We start from the raw sequence: 18775 nt of genomic DNA, 5'->3' as shown, positions 1-18775 counted from the left end.
GGAAGGAGGAAGGAGGAAGGAGGAAGGAGGAAGGAGGAAGGAGGAAGGAGGAAGGAGGAAGGAGGAAGGAGGAAGGAGGAAGGAGGAAGGAGAAGCCAGCTTGGTGGTGGGGGTGTTCAGGGAAAGCACAAGGCTGGGAATGGGACAGAGAAAAACAGAAAAGACAGGGACAAGAAAAAGGAGAGGAACAGCAAGAGAGGGGGGGAAAAAGGGAGCAGGACAGAGATAAAAAACCATAGAATCATTTAGGTTGGAAAAGGGTTTTGAGATCATCAAAGTCCAGCCATTAACCCAGCACTACTAAGTCCACCACTAAACCACTTCACTTGAATAGAGTGAAGAGGGGAAGTTAAGAGTGAAGTAAAGAGTAGTGAAGTAAAGCCTGAAGAGCACAATAGAAATTTTTAAGTAGTGGTTTTAAGGGTGGAACAAGCTTTGGTGCTTTGTGTTTTTTTCCTTGAAATATATTAGATGATTTTCAATGCTAGACTTTAATATTAGATTTAGGAAGATCCAAGGTTTGAGGCTCATTTTACTGCAGGACCCTGCTAAACCCAGGAAAATATGATGGAAGCTGATGTTAGTTATAGGGAATATTTCAGGGTTAGTTCTTAGGAAGATATGAATGTGAATTACCTTTTTCACTACTCTTACAAGTAATGTTACAGCTGAGATTAGGATTAAGGAACTGAAAAAAGCAGCAGGATGAACAGAAATTAGGGCAGGTTATTTCAAAGTCTGAACAATTCATATTGCTAAACAAAATGAACAGATATCAAAATTATTTCTTTTGTCTTGGATTAGTTATGGTACAATGGAAGATTGCGGTACTTCTTTGATTTTGTGGTTTATGTGTGTTTGAAGAGAGTATCTACGTAAAAAAAAAAGCCTCTTATATTTAATCACTCACAGGTTCCAGGCTCTGTGAGGTCTGGGTAGACATTCTTCTCTGAATCCAGCTATGCCAATGGATTATGCTGTTTCTCAGAACTGTTCTCATTACTATGCAGTTGGTTACCTCCTTTGCTATACAGCATCTGTGAGCTTTCCTGACAGACTTGGATTACGGGGTGCTCCCATAAGATCCTCAGTCTTCAGTTTGATGAGAGAAGCAACTTCTAGCAAGCACTGGTAGATATAATGTCCCAACGGTAAAGCAGGACTCCTGAGAAAGCAGCTATCCTGTACCTTAATTTGGAGAAGGAATTGTGTTTCTTGCCGCTTTCAAATTTAACTTTAGAAGACAAAACTGAGAAGTTTGGCTAGGCTAAAATCTGTCATGCTATCTCCTTTTCTGTTCTATTTTCTAAAGCTTATTAAAAGAGATCTTTCTTTCTCCATATTTATTTCCATCAAGTTTCTACAAAGGTACAATAGAATTGTGGCTAAGTGTATCCTGTAAAATCAGCTGAGTTTTACCATCTGGGCTACGGCTGCTTCTTAGTAGCATAAGCAAGTAACAGATGTGAAAATACTCTGCAAGAAGAAAGCATGACATGAAACAAGCATTTATTAAAAAGGACTGTACAGACAAATTAAACAGATCTCACACTGTTACTCCTACAAGGCACAGGAGTAAAATACTTAAAACACAGAAGCCAGTGAAAACACCAGATATTGCTAGAATATCTAAATACTAAAATGAAAACATATGCTGGAGGCATTAGAAAACTGTACAATAAAGGAATAAAGCACTTTTATTTATTTAAAGTGCTAGTGAAGTCTTAATTTCTTGAATAGTATGCTATTTAAAGTAACACTGTCTATTGTAACACTGACTAAAGTAACAATGTCTATTCTTTCAAATTTAGATTATGTAAATTGAAGCCACTGTCGGGTTCAGTCAGGGTCCTGTTTAGAAAGCTACAGTCGAATTCAGGAAGTGCAAGTATTTAAATTTGCCTTACATTTTCTCTGTAATTAATGGTGTCCTTGGCACTAAAGTTTGGACAACTGATCCACCCCAGCTTGGGTATGAAAATTTCTATAGCAAAGCATTTAGATACAGTACAGTGTTTGCATCCTTTTATGGTGAGCTTAAGGTCAGTGGCAGGGTGAAAGGCTTGGGATTTTATTTGGGTTTTTTTTCTGTTTGGTTGCAGAACAACAGGACTATTCTTCAAGGCAAATGATGAATCAGGAAAAGACCCTGGAAGCCATCCATACCAAGAGAATCCAGTTATTTTGTTGTCACTTGGATACCCTTTTAAAAATCAAATGACAAAGACAGGGTTAAACCAGACTTCAGTAATATAAAAGTCTTCTAAGCTTTGAGGAGGGTCTCATTGTGGCTATAAGAATAAGAATAAATTTAGAAAGAAGAATAAATTTAAACTAAGTGAAGAAGTATCCCCAAAGACTTTAATACAAAGGAAGAAGCCATTGTTGCTCCATGAAACAAAAATGCAGTAGACTTGTGGTAAGAACTGTACTTCAGACAGCTTCCTCTTCTGTCTGAAAACCAAGAAATCAGTATTTTGTAATTATTCCTCCAGTCTCTTGAGAAAGTTGCCTGGGAGAAAAGAGCCTGGGGCTGTCACAAGAAGAGTTCTTCAGTTAAACTTCTGTCATTATTCCGTGAGAGAAAAGAATACTCTTTCCCTATGAAAGATACTGCTTCCCTCCCTGCCCCCACCCCATGGTCCCCTAATACATCATACATATTTTATCTCCTTGAAAGAGCTAGAATCATAGAATATCTCAAGTATGAAGGGACCCATAAGGATCATCAAGTTCAACTCCCTGCTCCTCACAGGGCTACCTAGCATCAAACTGTATGATGAAGAGTGTCACTCACGTGCTCCTCAAACCCTGACAGGCTTGGTGCCTTGGCCACTTCCCTGGGTCACTGCACCAGTGACTGACCACTCTCTCAAAGAATAACCTTTTCCTGGTGTCCAATCTGAACTTCCCTCAATGCAGCTCTGTTCTATTTCCTCGTATCCTGTTGCTGGTCATCAGAGGGTGATCAGCACCTCCTCCTCTGCTTCCCCCCTGAGAAAGTTGTAGGCTGTGATGAGGACATTCCTCAGCCCTCTCTTCTCCAGACTGAACATGCCAAGTGTCCTCAGGCACTCCTCAGAGGTCTTGTCCTTGAGACCTTTTGTAATCTTGGTCACACACCTGTAGAACACTGTAACAGTGTGGTGTCCTTCTTGCATTGAGGCATCCCAAACTGTACCCAGTACTCAAAGCCTCACCAGTGCAATGTAGAGTGAGACAATCAGCTGGCAATGCTGTGTTTAATGCACCCCAGGTCATGGTTGGCCCTTTTGGCAGCCATGGCACCCTGCTGACTTATCTTCAGTTACACTCACTCTCAGCACTGCATGCTTTTCATATGGCAGAACTTCATAAAGGATGTGAAAATTTGCAAATACTAGTACAATTGATGCAAATACAGTATTTAATATTCACTTAAAAAAAAAAAAAACCCTCACCTTGTAAAACGACAAGAGCACATGAGACTAGTTTAAAAAAGTAAAAATACAAAACTGTTGTACTAAATTAGTAAATGGTGCATCCTTAAGTATACTTCAGTTCAGAGATCTCCCAAGAAAGAAAGAACCTGGCAAAGTAACAGTGAAGTGAGAACAACTATGACTAACCCTACCTATTTCAGAACTGTAAGCTGAAGTTTCTACAAATTAATCCTTCTATTCACACTACTTCATTGCAGACCATTCACCCACTCCATTGTCACTACTTCTTAAATTTATGTACAACTACCATCAAAGTATGCTCCTCTCATGTATGCACCTTGGGAAACCCACATACTGTCTTTTAACTCTGTGCATTTTACCTTCAACTCCATAGGAATTGCTCTGAACAGGGCACACAGCATGTGGACACTCTGACATTTAAAATAGTAGAATCCAGTATTTGTGCTACAAAACATGAATAACACACTATTGCCATCTGGAGCATGGAGTCAGACTATCTTCCATTATTGCTATCTGAGACCAAATCCCTGTAATTCAGCTAGCAGAATCTGCTCTTCAGCTAATTTCAGGGGCAGGTGGTCCACATTCTGTCTGCTGTTGACAGATGTTTATTTGACTATGTAACATTAAAATGGGGGAGTATCTCCTGAACCTGGCTTAAGTTTTAGGACTATATTCAGTAAATCACTCGTGTACTTTGTGGCAGACTTAGGAAATTAATGGTGACGTATGTGATTTGGCCAGCAAAAATTGCATCATGTGGATTTTTTACAGTTGTCAGTGTTTGGCAAAGTTCTGAGCAGAGACTTGGGGCTTCCCTGTTTTTCCTATCTAACAAGCCAAATTCTCAATATAACCACTCTAACATAATAGTAGAGAGAAACCTGGGCTAAAGAGAGAAGAATGTGAACAAGCAGTTCCTGCATTCCAAAGTTAGTGAAAAGAATATTTAATACTTTAGATCAATTTAGGCAACAAAGGTGGTCACAAAACTTGGATTAGAGATGAGTAAATTTTAAGTGCCAGTTCTGTAAGTGGGGCACTGCCATCCTCCCCATTGGAAGAACTGTTGTTACACTGCATGAGACAAAGGGAAGACAGACAGGGAGTGATCTACTCCAGATGCTTTAGTCAGGGCTCTTTTGGCTCACAGGGAACAAGAAAACAAACTGGCCTGAAGTAAAGCTTATTTGAAAATGACCTATTAAAAGACAAAAAAATAGAAAGTTTTGTTTGAGGGAGGACAGTGACACCAAAGCTTGTTGTCTCTGGTGAAATACACAATTTTTAGCTGACACTGTTCCTCATGCATGTTCCCGAACTTTCCTATGTGCCAGTGGAGGATATGTCTGCCAGATTTTGGCTGTAGAAACCAGGAACACAAGACCTGCAGAGTAGCTGATGTGCAGTCTGTGCACATAGAGATCTGAGATATGTCATGCCTGTTTCCTAGAGAACCACAGTGTGCTGGTTGGCCATAGAGCCAGGGAGGACCACTGATACAGTTCATTTCAGCCTTGTTCTTAAGTCAATCAGTCTTTTGACTGCTGAAAATAATAACCTGTTAAGATGTTAAAGCATTACAAATTACATCATTTTTAGAAATTTATACACAGCCAGCACCTTTCCAAGTTTTAAGTCAAGTTTGAGGGAACGGTACAATCGAACTTCAGTAAATCAAAACCCATGCGTGTTATTAATGCATTGATTTTCTGTATAACAAATCTCGTTTTCCCTGAACATTTCCTGTTTAAAAAGAGTTCCATTGCATACCCAAACCTACCCAGTCTTATGAGATTGGAAAACAAATTGTTCTTCAGTGAAACAAACAGACAGTCTGCTATTTCAGCACTTCAAATAGTCTCCTGTTGTCAGGAGAAAACAGAATAATCTTTTACTAACATCTGTTTTTTAAGAAGAGAACAAAAAAGCATTTGTAGTAATCACACTTGGTCAATAGAAATAGCCTGACATTTAGGATACTTGCACAAAGAATTCCAGTTTGTTTAGGAGTACAAAAGATGGAACTATTGAAATGTTAAACTGTAGCACCAGTAATATTTACTCTCCTAAAACCAAATCCTAAAGACTGGAAGGAACTTAGAGCAGGAACATTGTGCTTACATTGCATTTAAATAGAAAACAATGAGATGGTCATACTTGAGCCTGCAATTCAGTAAAGTTTGGGCAAATTTGCAGTTCTACTGGAAGAGTACTGGGACAGGTCACACAGCTTTTCAATCTTCTGGATTTCATTCATCCTGTTTCCTCTTGGGCTTTTTGGGATTCCGAGATCGGCTCTTTGCTTTGCAGAGTGGACATATGGGCGCATTCCGATGGATTTGTTGATGACATGATAAACACGCCTGAAATGCAATTGCAGCCTCTTGTTACAAACATCAAAGTAGTGTTGTTACACAGATTATTGAGTATCATACTCTAAGTTACAGTACAGAAAAAAATAAGGCTTTTTGCCTTCAAAGGCAAACTGGTGCTACATTCTATACAATCTAGGTATGTGGATTGTACAGTAATTTCAGGCCAACTGAAAAACAGGAGTATCTCATTGAATTTAAACTACATTTCCACAGACACGTGGTTCATACATGTACGAATAACTCTGAATTCTATTTTGTGTTAAATGTTACAGTGATGTTTTAAAGGTGTTTACCTGCCTAATAGCTCACTGAGTCAGAGAAGTTACAGTTATGGCCAACAGCAATGTCACAGAACTTAAGGCAGGAGCAGGTGATTAGATGAATTCCACATATTTAACACAAGGTATAGAACTCTGCCCTTTTGCTCCATACTAAGTCCTTTAATTCACATTCGACTGAAGCCTATTACTTGCAGAAAGGCTTTTCAACTGCCTAACTACAAATAGTAAGTATATTACTTTGGAGTGTACCTACATCAGTTTGCCTTCTTAGTGACTCTTTGGAACATGGGTGGGATGAATGCCCCTGTGTAACTACTTCGCTCTTCTCACTACAGAAGGAGCTGAGTAGAACTGTCACTTAAGTGCCCGTGGTTATGTTACATTAACCTACATGTTACTCTTGAGGATCCCAAGTGCAGAATCAATCACCTTTCCTGGTAATTTATACCACTGGTAATTTCCCTCATAAAATACGCACATTGCTTTTAATATGACTCCATATGGCATTAACTAAGAGCTACTACTTTTCCTTTTGCCAAGGTTTTTTTCTTTCTTATGTGCCTTGCTCCCATGTGGAACACAAGAGGAAGAGAACTGCCTACACCTCTGCTGAGGGTGACTCTTAAGTCCTAAAAGATTCTTGTCCTAAAAGATTCTTATCCTTAACCCTTGATGACTGGTGCTACTACTTTAAGTCTACCGCTTGTTTTGAACCACTGCAAGGAAAATCGGAATCAGGACACATAATTTTTCCTTTTTGCAAATACTGGTCACTTTACAAACATAATGCATTCCAATGACAAAAGAGAAAACCCAGCACGTTCCATCTCCTGACCTTCATTGGAGGTGGCTGCTGTCTGAAAGTTGCTGTCTGTCTGGTATCTTGCTTCCTAGCTACTTGCAGCTGTTGGGCAGCTGCTGCAGCTGCAGCCAGAGACTCTGGGATGGGAGGCTCCTGCGGTTCTGTCTGCCATTCTGCTTTCTGCTTTTCAAAGTAGCTAGACAAAAGAATAACAAACAAAAAATGTAACCACCTTCTGGAGTATTTCATTAGTCTGTAAAGAATATTTTGTGTTAAAATACAGTGGATCACATTTCCCTATCATGTTCCTACACTAGAGTCAACTGCCAAATTGCCTACACATAGACTAGTTCATAAATAGAATATAGTGGTATTTTCTTCTGCATTTTTACACTTCAGCCAGATTCCAGACCATAAGCTTCTAAGGCATCTTGATGTACAACTGGATATAAATCTAGTAAGATGAAAAATAGACAACATGTATAGAAGAAAAATAGACAACAGCTTCAGATGCACCTCCGTCAAACAGTTTTTCTATCTTACTCTGTTAAAATTAATAACTTTTGTACACAATACATTATTACATTCTTTGTAGTGTCAAGGTGTTTGGAATATAAAACAACATTTCTACAGAAATACAAAGGAAATCTTGAAAACTCTGTGCCTGTGAGAACTATGTTAATTGTGCTGGGCATTAAGAGAAATATATGCCTATCAAAACATCCCTTGTGTTTAAAACTGATCTGTTAAACAAAGGACACTGTCTCTCTGAATAGTAGCTAATTCTGTCACTCTCCCCTGCCTAGGTTATACGTAAAAATGAGACTGTGATTTATTATCCAAATCTATTCCACCTGTCACGGAAACTTACTTGTTGACAGTCACAGGTACTTGGCTAAATGCCACTGCCATGTGCAGGCAGCAAAAAGTAAAATTCTGACTAGCAGCAGCACAAACCGACTGAAGAATACTTGGTTTGTATCCCTCTCTTGTATTGCCTCCTACTATTGCTTGCTAGACAAGTAATTTTCAGGGAAAAGGAAAAGGACAGATAAAGCAACATATAGAATAAAACCTAGAAGGCCGACCACTCTTGAATGTTTGCATGTGGTATGTAGAGTTTGCAGTTTGGAGTAATTTAAATTTAACTTGGAACAAATTCAGATTGAATGTTATCAAATACATGCCCTCCACATCCCTTTCCTGCTAACTTTTGTTTTTCAAGCTTACCTCTTGGGTTCTTTTTTTTCCACCTACCAACGAAAGTAAAATGAGAAAATGACCAGTAGAATTGAGAGAAAGCATAAAGCCAGATAATGTTTGCTTTGGAGACTTACTCAAGGGACAGTTTCTCCTCCTCTTCACATAGGTCTGGCAGCCTCTGCAATCCCAGAGTCATTCGCAAGGCATCTACGTGCTCCTTTAGGGGCTTGTACTCCTCATGCAGCCGGCGAGTAGATTCCAAGAGCTTGTTAAGATCGTTCTCAGACTGCTTGATAGTGTTCTCCATCTGAAACAGGAGGTTGGGCATGTTTTTAAAGAACTGTTCCTCTCTGACTGAGCCAGAGACTGCATCAGAAAGATTTTTCTCACTCAAATTGGAAGAGATTTGAGACAATGCAATAGTAAAGCAAAGACTTAAAGTATTGGGAGGATGAAAAATGGGCAAAGGAGAAGCAACAGAAAGTGACATATGAGATGCATTTTCATTTTAAAAAGCTGCACTCAACCTATACGACCTTCTGAGCAACAGAAAAAGCAGAGACAGGCTACAAATAAAGTCAGCAAGTGAGGAGCTACTGAAAAATCTTAAGAGATATTAAAAAAGAGCTTAAAGTAGTATAAACTAATTTTCTGTGTTTCTAAGACACCTGAACACTGACTTGTAGAAGTTACCAAACAAGCTAAGGAAAGGTTTCTGCTTCTCTTACTGCAGTAAGTGGGAAAAGCATCAGAGAAAAAGACAATCTGACTGGAAAAAGAGGGGAGGATGAAACAGGGGCTGAGATTATGCAGCTGGACAGGGGAACAGACATTTGAAGTCATAAATAAATGCAGTCTGCACATCCAGTTCATAGCTTGTACTTTTTTACTTGTTGGAGCTTTTTTCTTCTGGTGCAACACAGAGATACCTTCAGGCTAAAAACCCCATATAGGAGCCCTAACATGACATTAAAAAAATGTACTTAAAAATATATTCCCCATTTAGCCCCTCTAATTGCTAATCTTCCCTGTTTATAAATTGCTTTTTCTCTTATTTGAATTAATTCCCTTCAGGCTGGTGCTTCTTGATGTTTGGTGATTCCACTTAGTGATGAAGGTCAGCTCGTACCACGAACTTAACAAATACTTTGTATTTTCTCAAAATCTCTTAGTCCCACCTACCTGCCAAAGTTTCTGTTTCTGGGTGCTAAATGAGAAAAGACCAACAGGAAGAACTGTTTTCTACAGGACAGTTGGAGTGATATTATTGTGGTTACTGGTAAAGTCACAGCCATAGTAGGCTTGGTTATCTATGCTCTCAGCTTATTATGCTAACATTATAAAATATCCTGCCCTACAAAGGAAAAAACAATTATCCTGAGGTAACTGTACTTTGCACTTTTTGTAGGATCCTAGGATGGTGTTGTAAAGTCCTTATGATTGAACCAGTGACAGTTCACTTGTGCAATTTGTGGAATGATTCATATCCAGCTGTGTCTTAGACTGTCTGCAGCTGGGCTGTTGCATACCACATTAATGTCAGCATGGATCAGTCGCAGCTCCTCCACGTGGGCCATCTTCTCTTGCAGCAGCAGGTCCATTTCCTGTTTATATTCTTTCAGGTGCCTCTCCTCAGACTCCAGGGCTTCAAATTCTGCTTTCAGTCGTGCCTTGATTTTTTCCATCTGCAAAGTCTTATTCCTGAATCCCAGTGACAGTTAAAAAGATAGAGAGGCAACAGTAAGTCACTGAAACATATTTTTGTGAAGTGTCATTTTATATGGGATTAGATAGATGAAAGAAGGCAATAGCAGCAATAGACAAGAGTGAGACAAAATGTGTCTGAGAGAAGGTGAGGTACAAGGAGAATACTGAATTCTAATCCCAGCTCTTTTGCTGAGCTTTTCAGTGGTAGGAGAATTCTTGTACTGAATTATGAAATTAATAGAGTGTTGTCAGGTTTTAACAGATCATTGCAGAAAGAAGAGTCTGTCACTTGGACAATTAATTATGGCTACATATTCCAAGCGTCATAGCTAGTAATATGACCTGGGTTCCTCCCTCTCTCACTTCAGGAGTTTATCCCTGCAAGGGAAAAAACAGTATCATAAATAACTTCTACAATATGTATTCAGAAGCAGGCAGTCTGGGCAGGGATAATATGAATGAAGGAAATTAAAAACAAAACAATTTTAAAAGTCCTGTTTCCTCTCTTGTATTTATGACGTGTCTGCATCTCTCATCAGTAAATTAACCTTCATCCTCTTTTATCTCCTCTCAGTCAAAACACTGAGTCTTTAGGTATTTACTTAGTTTTATGACTGGGTTATTTCTGTGGAAGTATTTAATGCATATAAATAAGCATGTGCATATATGTTTGGATTGTGGACATACAATTATTTACTGAAAACAGTATTCCCTTGACTACAGATTTTATGTATCTATCTATAGATACAGACATGGATATAGATATCAGATTCCAGATTCAAAATCAGATTCCTACATCCCTTCAAAACCCAGCTGCCTTTAATACTAGATAGAGATCAACTACACAAATGGGCAAGTACTTTGTTTTTGATCATGAAGATTTCTTTCCCCTCTGTCTATAGAATACATGGAATGCAGATTAAAATAAAGTTGCTAAATCTATCAAAGATAAATCTGTAAACATAAGAAATTCTCATGTTTATTTTGAAGGAAACTCTTCACAGAATGCAAGCTCCTTTAAAAAGGTTTGGGAGTCAATAAATAGGTTTAATTGATCAGATTTTGTTAAAGGTGACTCAAAATAGACATCAATGTTGCAAGTAGGACTGGTTTCTTGACATTGAAATTTAAAATACATTCAAGCAACTTTTTTGATACTTCATCATAAAGCTAGTAACATCACCTTTGCACTACCTTATGCTAAAAAATAATAGGAAAAATCTGTTAAGTGCAGTTTATATGCGACCTTTGAATATGTGATCAGAAAACTGAATGCACTGTAAATTTCCAAATACCACTCTCACTGAAAAAAATAATTTAAATAAGTGTTACAATAATTGCACCACAAATTGTAGTAGGCTATACTTAGATCTGTATTTTAAAACAGAGCCTGTCTACCAGTTGAGTAGAAAATCATTGTTCTTACACTGTCACACCTCTTTCTACAAGTAGTTTGGGGACATTAGACAGACAAATATTTTTGCTTGATCTTTGTTCACCTTTGTGGTATTGTGTGAAGAAGGCTGAGGCCATACTCTGCTGCCCAATTCACTTCTTCCATGGATAAAGTGTGCTTCTTAGAGATGCTGTAACCAGTCAGAAGTCCCTGCGGTCACCTGCACACACTGCTGAAGGGAACGCTTTCACTGCCAGCCCCCTCTCCTCTCTCTCTGATAGCCCCTCTCTGGCTGTCATGTCCCAAAACACTTCTCATCACTCCAGGGTTACCCAGTCAGCATGCCTTCCACCTCCCAGCTACATTCAAAATCACTGTCCTCTCTAATGTATTTTGGCTTTTGGATGCACCACTTCCTACTAAATAGACAGCTCAGGCCCAATCCTGAAAATCGGTGCCCTAAGCCAAAGAGTGCAAATGGCCTAAAGTTAGGAAGAATTTCCCCGATGCGGGCACGTGCCGTACCGTGCCTGGCTTTTTTATGAGCCACCTCTTCCACAGCATCCTGCAACTCACCCTATGAAGGACGCTATATACAAATTCCTGGTGTTTTGCCTTGCATGAACTGCAGCCCGAGGCAGCTCCGGCCTTGTGGCAGGAGGGAACGGCAGAAAAAGCCCCGGTCCGGTGTGTCCCCATGCCCAGGCGCCCCGGGCGGCGGCCAGAAGCAGCAGGTAGGGAGGTCTCCACGGGGTGCTCTCGGTCGCCTCCCCGCCTTCGGCCGAAGGGAAGGGCAGGGCAGAGAAGCCGCTAAGGCTCTGCTGCTCACCCGCACGGAGATCCACCGCTCCCCGGCGGGCCCTAATGCCGCCCTCCGCGGGGGATGGATGGATGGATGGACGGACGGATGGATGGATGGATGGATGGATGGATGGATGGATGGATGGATGGATGGATGGATGGATGGATGGCTGTCCTGCACTCCGGTGGGGCTCCGCCGGTGCCAGCAGCGCTGCATCCCTGTCCTGCCCGAGGACACGTCCGCCCTCGGCTTTGGGTGTCAGACTCTGCTTTCCTTGCCATCCCCCTTTTTTCTCAGCCCGGGAGTGGGGCAAAATAACAGATTCAAGACACAGAGCCTCATGAATATGAAATACTAATTCAAACGACTCGCAAGCAAGCAAGCAAGCAAACAAACAAACCCCCACGACACCCGCGGCCCGACACCACTCCCCCCAGCTGCGCTGGGGCTGCTCAGTCCTTCCCACCCGCGCACTCCGCCTTCTCGTGTTATCACTCAGGGCTAGTGCTCTGGAAATACACGACCATTACCGCCCTTCACTACGCATTCCAGCGGCGATTCCCAGCAGCGGATGCTCCCTCCCTGCTTAGAAAAATGCATTTTCTGCTCTCATCGTAAACTCGGCGGTAGTTTTCTTTCCCTCAGTAGCACAATAGCTACTTTCAGATCGATGTAACTCCTCCGCTCCCCCGAGGAAAAAGCTGCTTCATGTAACCGATAGGGCACAAAGCAAACATACCTGATCTCCTTGATGCTCTCGAGTTTGCACATTATTTCTTGCTCATCTGCCATGCTTTTTACTCCCGCTTTACACCTCCCGTGATATATGCAAAATGCCAGAGGAAAAAAAAAACCGAAACCAAACCAAACCAAAAAAACATACAATAGACACAATGTAGTCACCCCCGCCTCGCATATGGGCTCTGAGCCTGTGCGGTAGACTCTAGTGGGAGCTATGGGACTTAGAGTCCAGGTTCCTATTGCTGCCCAGGCAGAGAGGCTGCAGAAAGACTACAACACCCACAAGGCAGAGCAAAGCTTGCCTGCCCTTCTTCCTGCAACTACATTTTAAATCAATTTGTCACACCTCATTATGTCAAAGGTTGTTAGGAGTGCAAAAAGGGCAGACGGCTTCCTTCTGAGATCTGTGCAACGTGTAGCATTTCGTTAAAATATGCCCTAAAAGACTGTTGATGGGTTCATGATTTTGATTAAAAGCTTTGATAAAAAGGCATGCTGTAGTCATTACTACTACAATGCTGTTTTCTCCTGGATGCTCTGAGTTTTCTACTCAATGCTCTGACTGTTCACGAAATCCAAATTTTGCAATTTTCTAGAACAGATAATGAATAAGCAGCAGTTGTGAATAGCAGATGTTTTGTGAATAGAAGATGTTTTAGTTATTTTCTCTATTATTTAAGGACTTTTCCCTATATTGCTGTGTTCTTCAAATAAAGAAAAAGGTAATGAAGGAAAACAGAAATGAAAAGGTAATGAAGGAAACAGAAAAAAAATCAGCACCTTCTTCATCACGCTACAGCTTTTATAAAGAAATTAGAATATAAAAGGTCTGATCCTCATGTAATTTGAGCCAATTGCAAACTCTTGCTGCCTTAAAAATTGAAGATTGTAGGATTGAGCCCTAAGTGAGCTGTGTGCTCAAAGGGGGCAGGCTTCTTTGATGCATGATTTAAATAGATGAACTAATTGGTTTGAGGGGGTAGAAGACAAGTTAGCTACAGTCAGCCAGTGAATCTTGTTGCTAAGACAGTGAGGGAGTGAGAGCAGGCAGGGTGAGGATAAGAGGGAGAGAAGGAAAATGCTCTCGAACAGAAGTGATGAGAATCCCAGCCTACTTTTGCACTGTTTATCCAATTTTTTAATTTCTGGTTTTACAGGCTAAGCTAAAAGGTTGAGGGTAGAAAAGGAAAATGCAAGTTCAACTTGTTACTTTACTCTGCTTTGAATGACATTAAGAAAACCACTTCACAAAGTGTTATAAATTAGTTGGAAGTTCTAAGGAAGTAAACCTACTCGCAAGCATTAGCAATTATTTTTCTCTCCATGTTTAAAAAAAGGAGAGAAAACATTACATCTCCACATTTCAAAGCACTTCAAAGTGGTCACAAAGTTTGATACTTGCAGTCCCAGCACATATAAATTGGTAGCATTCGACTTGTGCATCATGGCTTTGGTCAAGTGTTTAAATGTCTGTGTTTCAATTTTTCTCCTAGACAAAGTGGGTTAGACAGTTTTTATATGATCTGAAATCATCGCACTGATACGTATTATCTATTCTGGTGCTGTTTACAAACTTTGATATGTGGGATCCAAATAACAATCAGTTTTTCCCAGCATGCAGATTAGATTTCCCAAAGACAGCTAAGGGACTTAAGCACTAAACTGACACTGAAAAAATATTTCAGCTGATCTTGAAAAATTCAACCTTGTTTCTATTTGATCCTTTTTAAACCAAAAACTAACAGGCAGATAGATTTCAAAGCAAGTTGCAGTATTATGCAGAATGAAACCAAGGCTAAAATACTCCCCTACTTCAATGAGACAGAATTGAATTTTTGTGCAAAAAAAAAGCTGCTTCCATTTAACAGTCTAACATCAGTCCACACACATTAGCATTATGACAACAAATCTAGTTCAGAACAATTCCAACTGGAAGAATGGTTTTTTTTTCTCCCTACATAATCATCCCAGCTACAGCAATTAATTCTACAAGTCCAGATGTAGTGATGCAATGTAGGGCCCTTATAACTGGACTATTAAATATTAATATTCTAACTGCATTTTTTAAAAAGTGCAACATGTTTTATGAAATACATAGCATTTCAAGAAATATTAGAGATTAAAGACTAGTGGAGAAGAGCCCCCAGTAAAACACAACAGAACTGAACTTGGGTTAATACACTGCTGGATTAGGCACCACCATAAGCAGAATGTGTAGCAGTGTTGTAAAACCTAAATATCAGAAAATAGATGATTCAAAGTGGTGCATCCCAAGTACTGAAATTTGCTTTAAATTACTGAGTTTCTTAAATGGAAATATATTCTTTCTGTATCCCATTGGGGTATTGAGCTTTCAAAATATATTCTTTCCATTTGCAAGATTTTTTCCTATGAGTGGGTCACCCCAGAATCACTGGTATTTATTATTTTAAGGGAAAGCTGGTATTGGTTTCAGAATGCTTTGGAAAGCTGAAGACAGTCATCAGCAACACTGAAACTGATAGGAAGCAACAATATGCTAGCCCTCAGATCTTCTAGTCTTTAAATATCAGTGTTTTAAGCAAAACCTGAAGTATTTGCAAATTTTTCTTTATCCTGCGCCAGAGCATCCTACCTAGCTAAAGGTTTAAGTACCTGCCTATATTAATCTTGGCCCATCCCAAAGGTATGACTAAATATACCTGCATTTGGTCATGTCCTTTATTTCATCCTCCAACCCCGTGACCTGCAAAACTGGGAAAACACAGTATTTTTATAAACTCCTTGGCACCCATCTGCCCTCCCTAAGCCTCCTCCTCCTGTTTCAGCAAGGGGATCGGATGCCCCTAGGGGACAATGCCAAGGGAAATTGTCTCCCTTTTCCCATTCTCTTCCGGAGCCCGACCACACAGCCACCTCGCGGCTTGCTCCCGTGATTCGGTCCTCCCCAGCGGTGAGCCGGTGGTGGCCGCGCCCCGCGCTCGTGCCCGTGCCCCGTCCCCGCCTGCAGCGCCCCCTGGCGTCGGGAGGGGGAGGGAAGGCCGGGGCGCGCCGCCGCGTGCCGGCTGCGCGTGCGCTGCCCTCGGGAGCACGCGGGGCGCCGCGCGGAGCTGCGCGCCTGCGGCAGCGGGGGCGCGCGCGTTGCCGGGCGACGGCGGCCGGGCGGCGGCGCGGGCCCGGTGCGGCGCGGGCGGCGATGAGGCGGCGGCAGCGGCCCCCGCGCTCCCGTCGGCGCTGAACTCCGCGCCCGCACTTCCCCCATCCCTCCCCATCCCGTCTCGTCCTGGCTCTGCTCCTCCACGCCCCCTCGTCTCCCCTTGCTCCGGCCAGCCCTTCCCCCTCCATGCGGCGGGAGCGGCCGGAGTGGGGCCCGTGCCGCGGCCGCGCCGAGCCCCGCCGTCCCTCACCTCTTCGCCGCCAGATCCCGCAGGGAGCCGCGGAGGGTGTCTGTAGCGACAACAGCGGGTGAGGCCCCAGCCGGGGGCGGGGGTGCCGAGGGCGGCTCGGAGCGGGGGAGCGGCGGAGCCCGGCGGAGCACTCCCCTCCCCCGGGGTCCGCGCGGCGGGGGGAGCGGGGCTGTGGGGCGCCCCCTGCTGTTCGTCGGGCGCGGTCCGGGCCCGGCGGCAGCCGCGGCGCGGCCTTGGGCCGCCGTCCGACTGCGCTCCGCTACGGGGAACAGCGCGGGGCGCGCCGCTGGCACGGGGATGCTCCCGCTCCCGCCCCTACCCGGGGGTGCCCCTGCCGCCCTTCGCGCACCGGGAGCGGCGGTGCTTGGTCTGGCGCGTCCCTCCCCGCTACGGGGCTGGTGCCTTTGGTTGCTGCCGCCTGCCCCGCAGTAGCCGCATGCTGGGCGAGGGGACACGAGGCCTTCGCGGGGACCCATTGCCAGCTCCTCGCACAGCCTGCGGGAGCTTGCTCAGAGCCCGCGGGCTGTTGTGGCAGGGCAGGTGAAACGGCCTGGACAGTTGGGTAGGGAGACGGGAAATTCTCCTGGTGTCATTTAGTAATTTAAAGCGACAAGGAGAGATTGCAAAGGCTGCGTTAGCACGCTGTTTAAGAAGGTGTTCAATGTCTGAACAAAAGAACAATGCAAGAAACTTGCATTAACGAACAAAGGTAGAGAAATAAGGAAATTACTTTTGTAGAGGATACCTGATGATTGCAACTTGCATCCTTCCATTTTGCTTTATAATGCAACTGTGAATAAGGAACTGCTCAATCATGCAGTATTCTTGAGATTTCAGATACTTTTAAAATCAGTTCATTTGAAAATGTTATTTTTTATTGCTGTCTGCTTTTCTAATTGTGATTAAATAATTTGAAAATTATATTTTACGAGAGGCATGTACTTCACAAGCTAGTGAAACAGTAAAATTGAAGAAAGAGCTATATTGTGTCTTCTGATAGATGTGAATCTGAATTAATTTGAGTTTACTGAGATACGTCTGGTATTGTTTTGCTTTATTTTTTAATCTTGCAATGTGTTGCAGTGTTTAGCATGTGTTGCCATAAATGGGAAGTAAGAATAGGAGGCATATTAAAATGCTGGTCATTTATGAATTTCCATTATGCATATCAATAGTTCTGAGTGCTTGGGAATATGCAGCATTCCAGGTCCGATTTCTTATGCTTGCTATGTTTGTTTATTGAAATGGAAGAGCCTGTCAAGTAGGGTTTTTTTTGTATACGAGGTATCCTTTGTTGATGAGATATATCTTGCTTGACAGATGTTATAACTGAACTGTGGTATGTAGGACTGGAAGGTATATTTCACAAGTTTGGCTGGTGCCACTGATGAAATTATTTTTGCTTCTTAATGGAAAAATGGGTTAGTGGGAATTTCAAGGTCATCTTCAAATATAGAGTAATTTAACTGCCTTTGGAATATGTCTTTTCTTCTTCAATGTCACACCTTTTCCATATATCAATCCTGTCACTGTTGACATTTTCTGGATCTGTTTGCCTTCTAAAATAATCTAATGTTTAGCAAGTTTTTATAGAAGCAATCTGTAAAGCTTCCTAAGTCAATTTCATTTGAATGATCACAATGAGAAGTATTAAAAAAAAAGAAAATCTAGCTAAATCTAAACCAAACCCAAATTCACTGTTTGGAAAGAATGACTAGAAACAGGGTTAAGATGGATGAATGAATACCAATTACACTTTATATGCTGATGAACTAGTAAGAAAGTAAATTCTTACTGTAAATTCAACAGCTGTGACTTAGGTAAGTTCTGGCTTTCTGCTCTTTGATCTTTCTGGAAGCCTTTTCCAATTCATTTTTCCATTGTTGACATCTGCTGGTTTTGACTTTTCTAGCCACTTTACTGTTTGCAACTGAAATGTCATTTTGGACACTTATAATTCTACTATAAATCTGTGAATAATAGAAGTAAAACAACTTGCTTCTATCACTTACCGTTTTTTTACTGTTTGACTCAAGAGCAGAAGCACTGGGGCTTTTGGGAATAAGGCAGGCAGTATCTAAGTTCAGTTATGAAAGTAGGGCTTGGAAACATGAAGAAAAGCAATTTATAAACTTGGAAGAATGTTACAGTGGGGAGACCCCAACAGAAGAAGTTCCCAGGTGTTGCCACACTGAAAATTAGTTTGATATATTGATTTGTCCATCTCACAATGCGAAAAATAAATTTAAAAAACCCAAGTGGCTGTAATGCTACATATCCCTGAGAATGCTGTCCTCATTTGCATAATGGAATCTGCTAGACATAAAGGGCTTTGAAGAGCCATATTTTCATGGCTGGACAAATATATACTTTTAAATATATAAACTTTTTTTTGATAATTTTATTGTAAAAGGCTATTTTTTCCTAGACATTATAAATTAAAAGCTTGTTTGAGCAATAATACTGGTAGTTTTAAAATGCTTTGCCATCTGTTAATGTGGGGTGTTTTAGTTTCCTGTGAACTGTCCCTTTTTGTTGATAAGCTATATTTTATATGATATTTTCATGGTATCACAGATAATTCATCTGGAAATAAGAATACTATGACCACCTTTACAGATCTAGGCTGTCTGTTG

General features: G+C 41.6%; 2 protein-coding genes across 6 annotated transcripts in view; one reads left to right on the top strand and one right to left on the bottom strand.

Moving 5' to 3' along the window:
• Nucleotides 1-1495: 1495 nt before the first annotated feature.
• On the bottom strand, nt 1496-16251 carry ZC4H2 (zinc finger C4H2-type containing). Of its 4 annotated transcripts, XM_069015138.1 has the most exons (6): nt 16140-16221; nt 15435-15486; nt 9637-9808; nt 8242-8414; nt 6938-7100; nt 1496-5809 (listed from the first exon to the last, which is right to left on the bottom strand). In XM_069015138.1, exons 2-6 carry the CDS (start codon nt 15446-15448, stop codon nt 5696-5698), a joined length of 636 nt encoding a protein of 211 aa, XP_068871239.1. In that variant the 5' UTR covers nt 15449-15486; nt 16140-16221; the 3' UTR covers nt 1496-5695. The 4 variants fall into 4 exon arrangements, with proteins under 4 accessions (XP_068871239.1, XP_068871242.1, XP_068871241.1 ...); XM_069015141.1 differs by lacking the exon at nt 15435-15486 and having other exon boundaries at nt 16140-16251; XM_069015140.1 differs by lacking the exons at nt 15435-15486; nt 16140-16221 and adding an exon at nt 12752-12988.
• The window catches only part of ZC3H12B (zinc finger CCCH-type containing 12B), a 26711-nt gene continuing 24046 nt past the window's right edge, over nt 16111-18775 (top strand). Inside the window, exon 1 of one of the 2 annotated variants that reach the window (XM_069015134.1) lies at nt 16111-16197. The gene's annotated coding sequence lies outside the window, so the exon portion shown is untranslated. Of the gene's footprint in view, nt 16198-16593; nt 16849-18775 lie in introns of those variants that run through there. The other variant, XM_069015135.1, reaches the window with a different exon arrangement.

This window comes from Aphelocoma coerulescens, chromosome 4A (genome assembly GCF_041296385.1).
Source record: "Aphelocoma coerulescens isolate FSJ_1873_10779 chromosome 4A, UR_Acoe_1.0, whole genome shotgun sequence".
NCBI lineage: Eukaryota > Metazoa > Chordata > Aves > Passeriformes > Corvidae > Aphelocoma > Aphelocoma coerulescens.
Note: the sequence above shows the minus strand (reverse complement) of the source record. Positions and strands in the feature narration are given on the sequence as shown.

Excerpts from the sequence above, each read along its gene's own strand:
- ZC4H2 (XM_069015137.1), bottom strand. The coding sequence starts at position 11,375 with ATGGAAGAAGTGAATTGGGCAGCAGAGTATGGCCTCAGCCTTCTTCAC. Across the intron at positions 8,415-9,636 it reads TCCATGCTGACATTAATGTG|ATGGAGAACACTATCAAGCA; the intron begins GTATGCAACAGC and ends CTCCTGTTTCAG. Across the intron at positions 5,810-6,937 it reads AGCAGCCACCTCCAATGAAG|GCGTGTTTATCATGTCATCA; the intron begins GTCAGGAGATGG and ends ATTGCATTTCAG.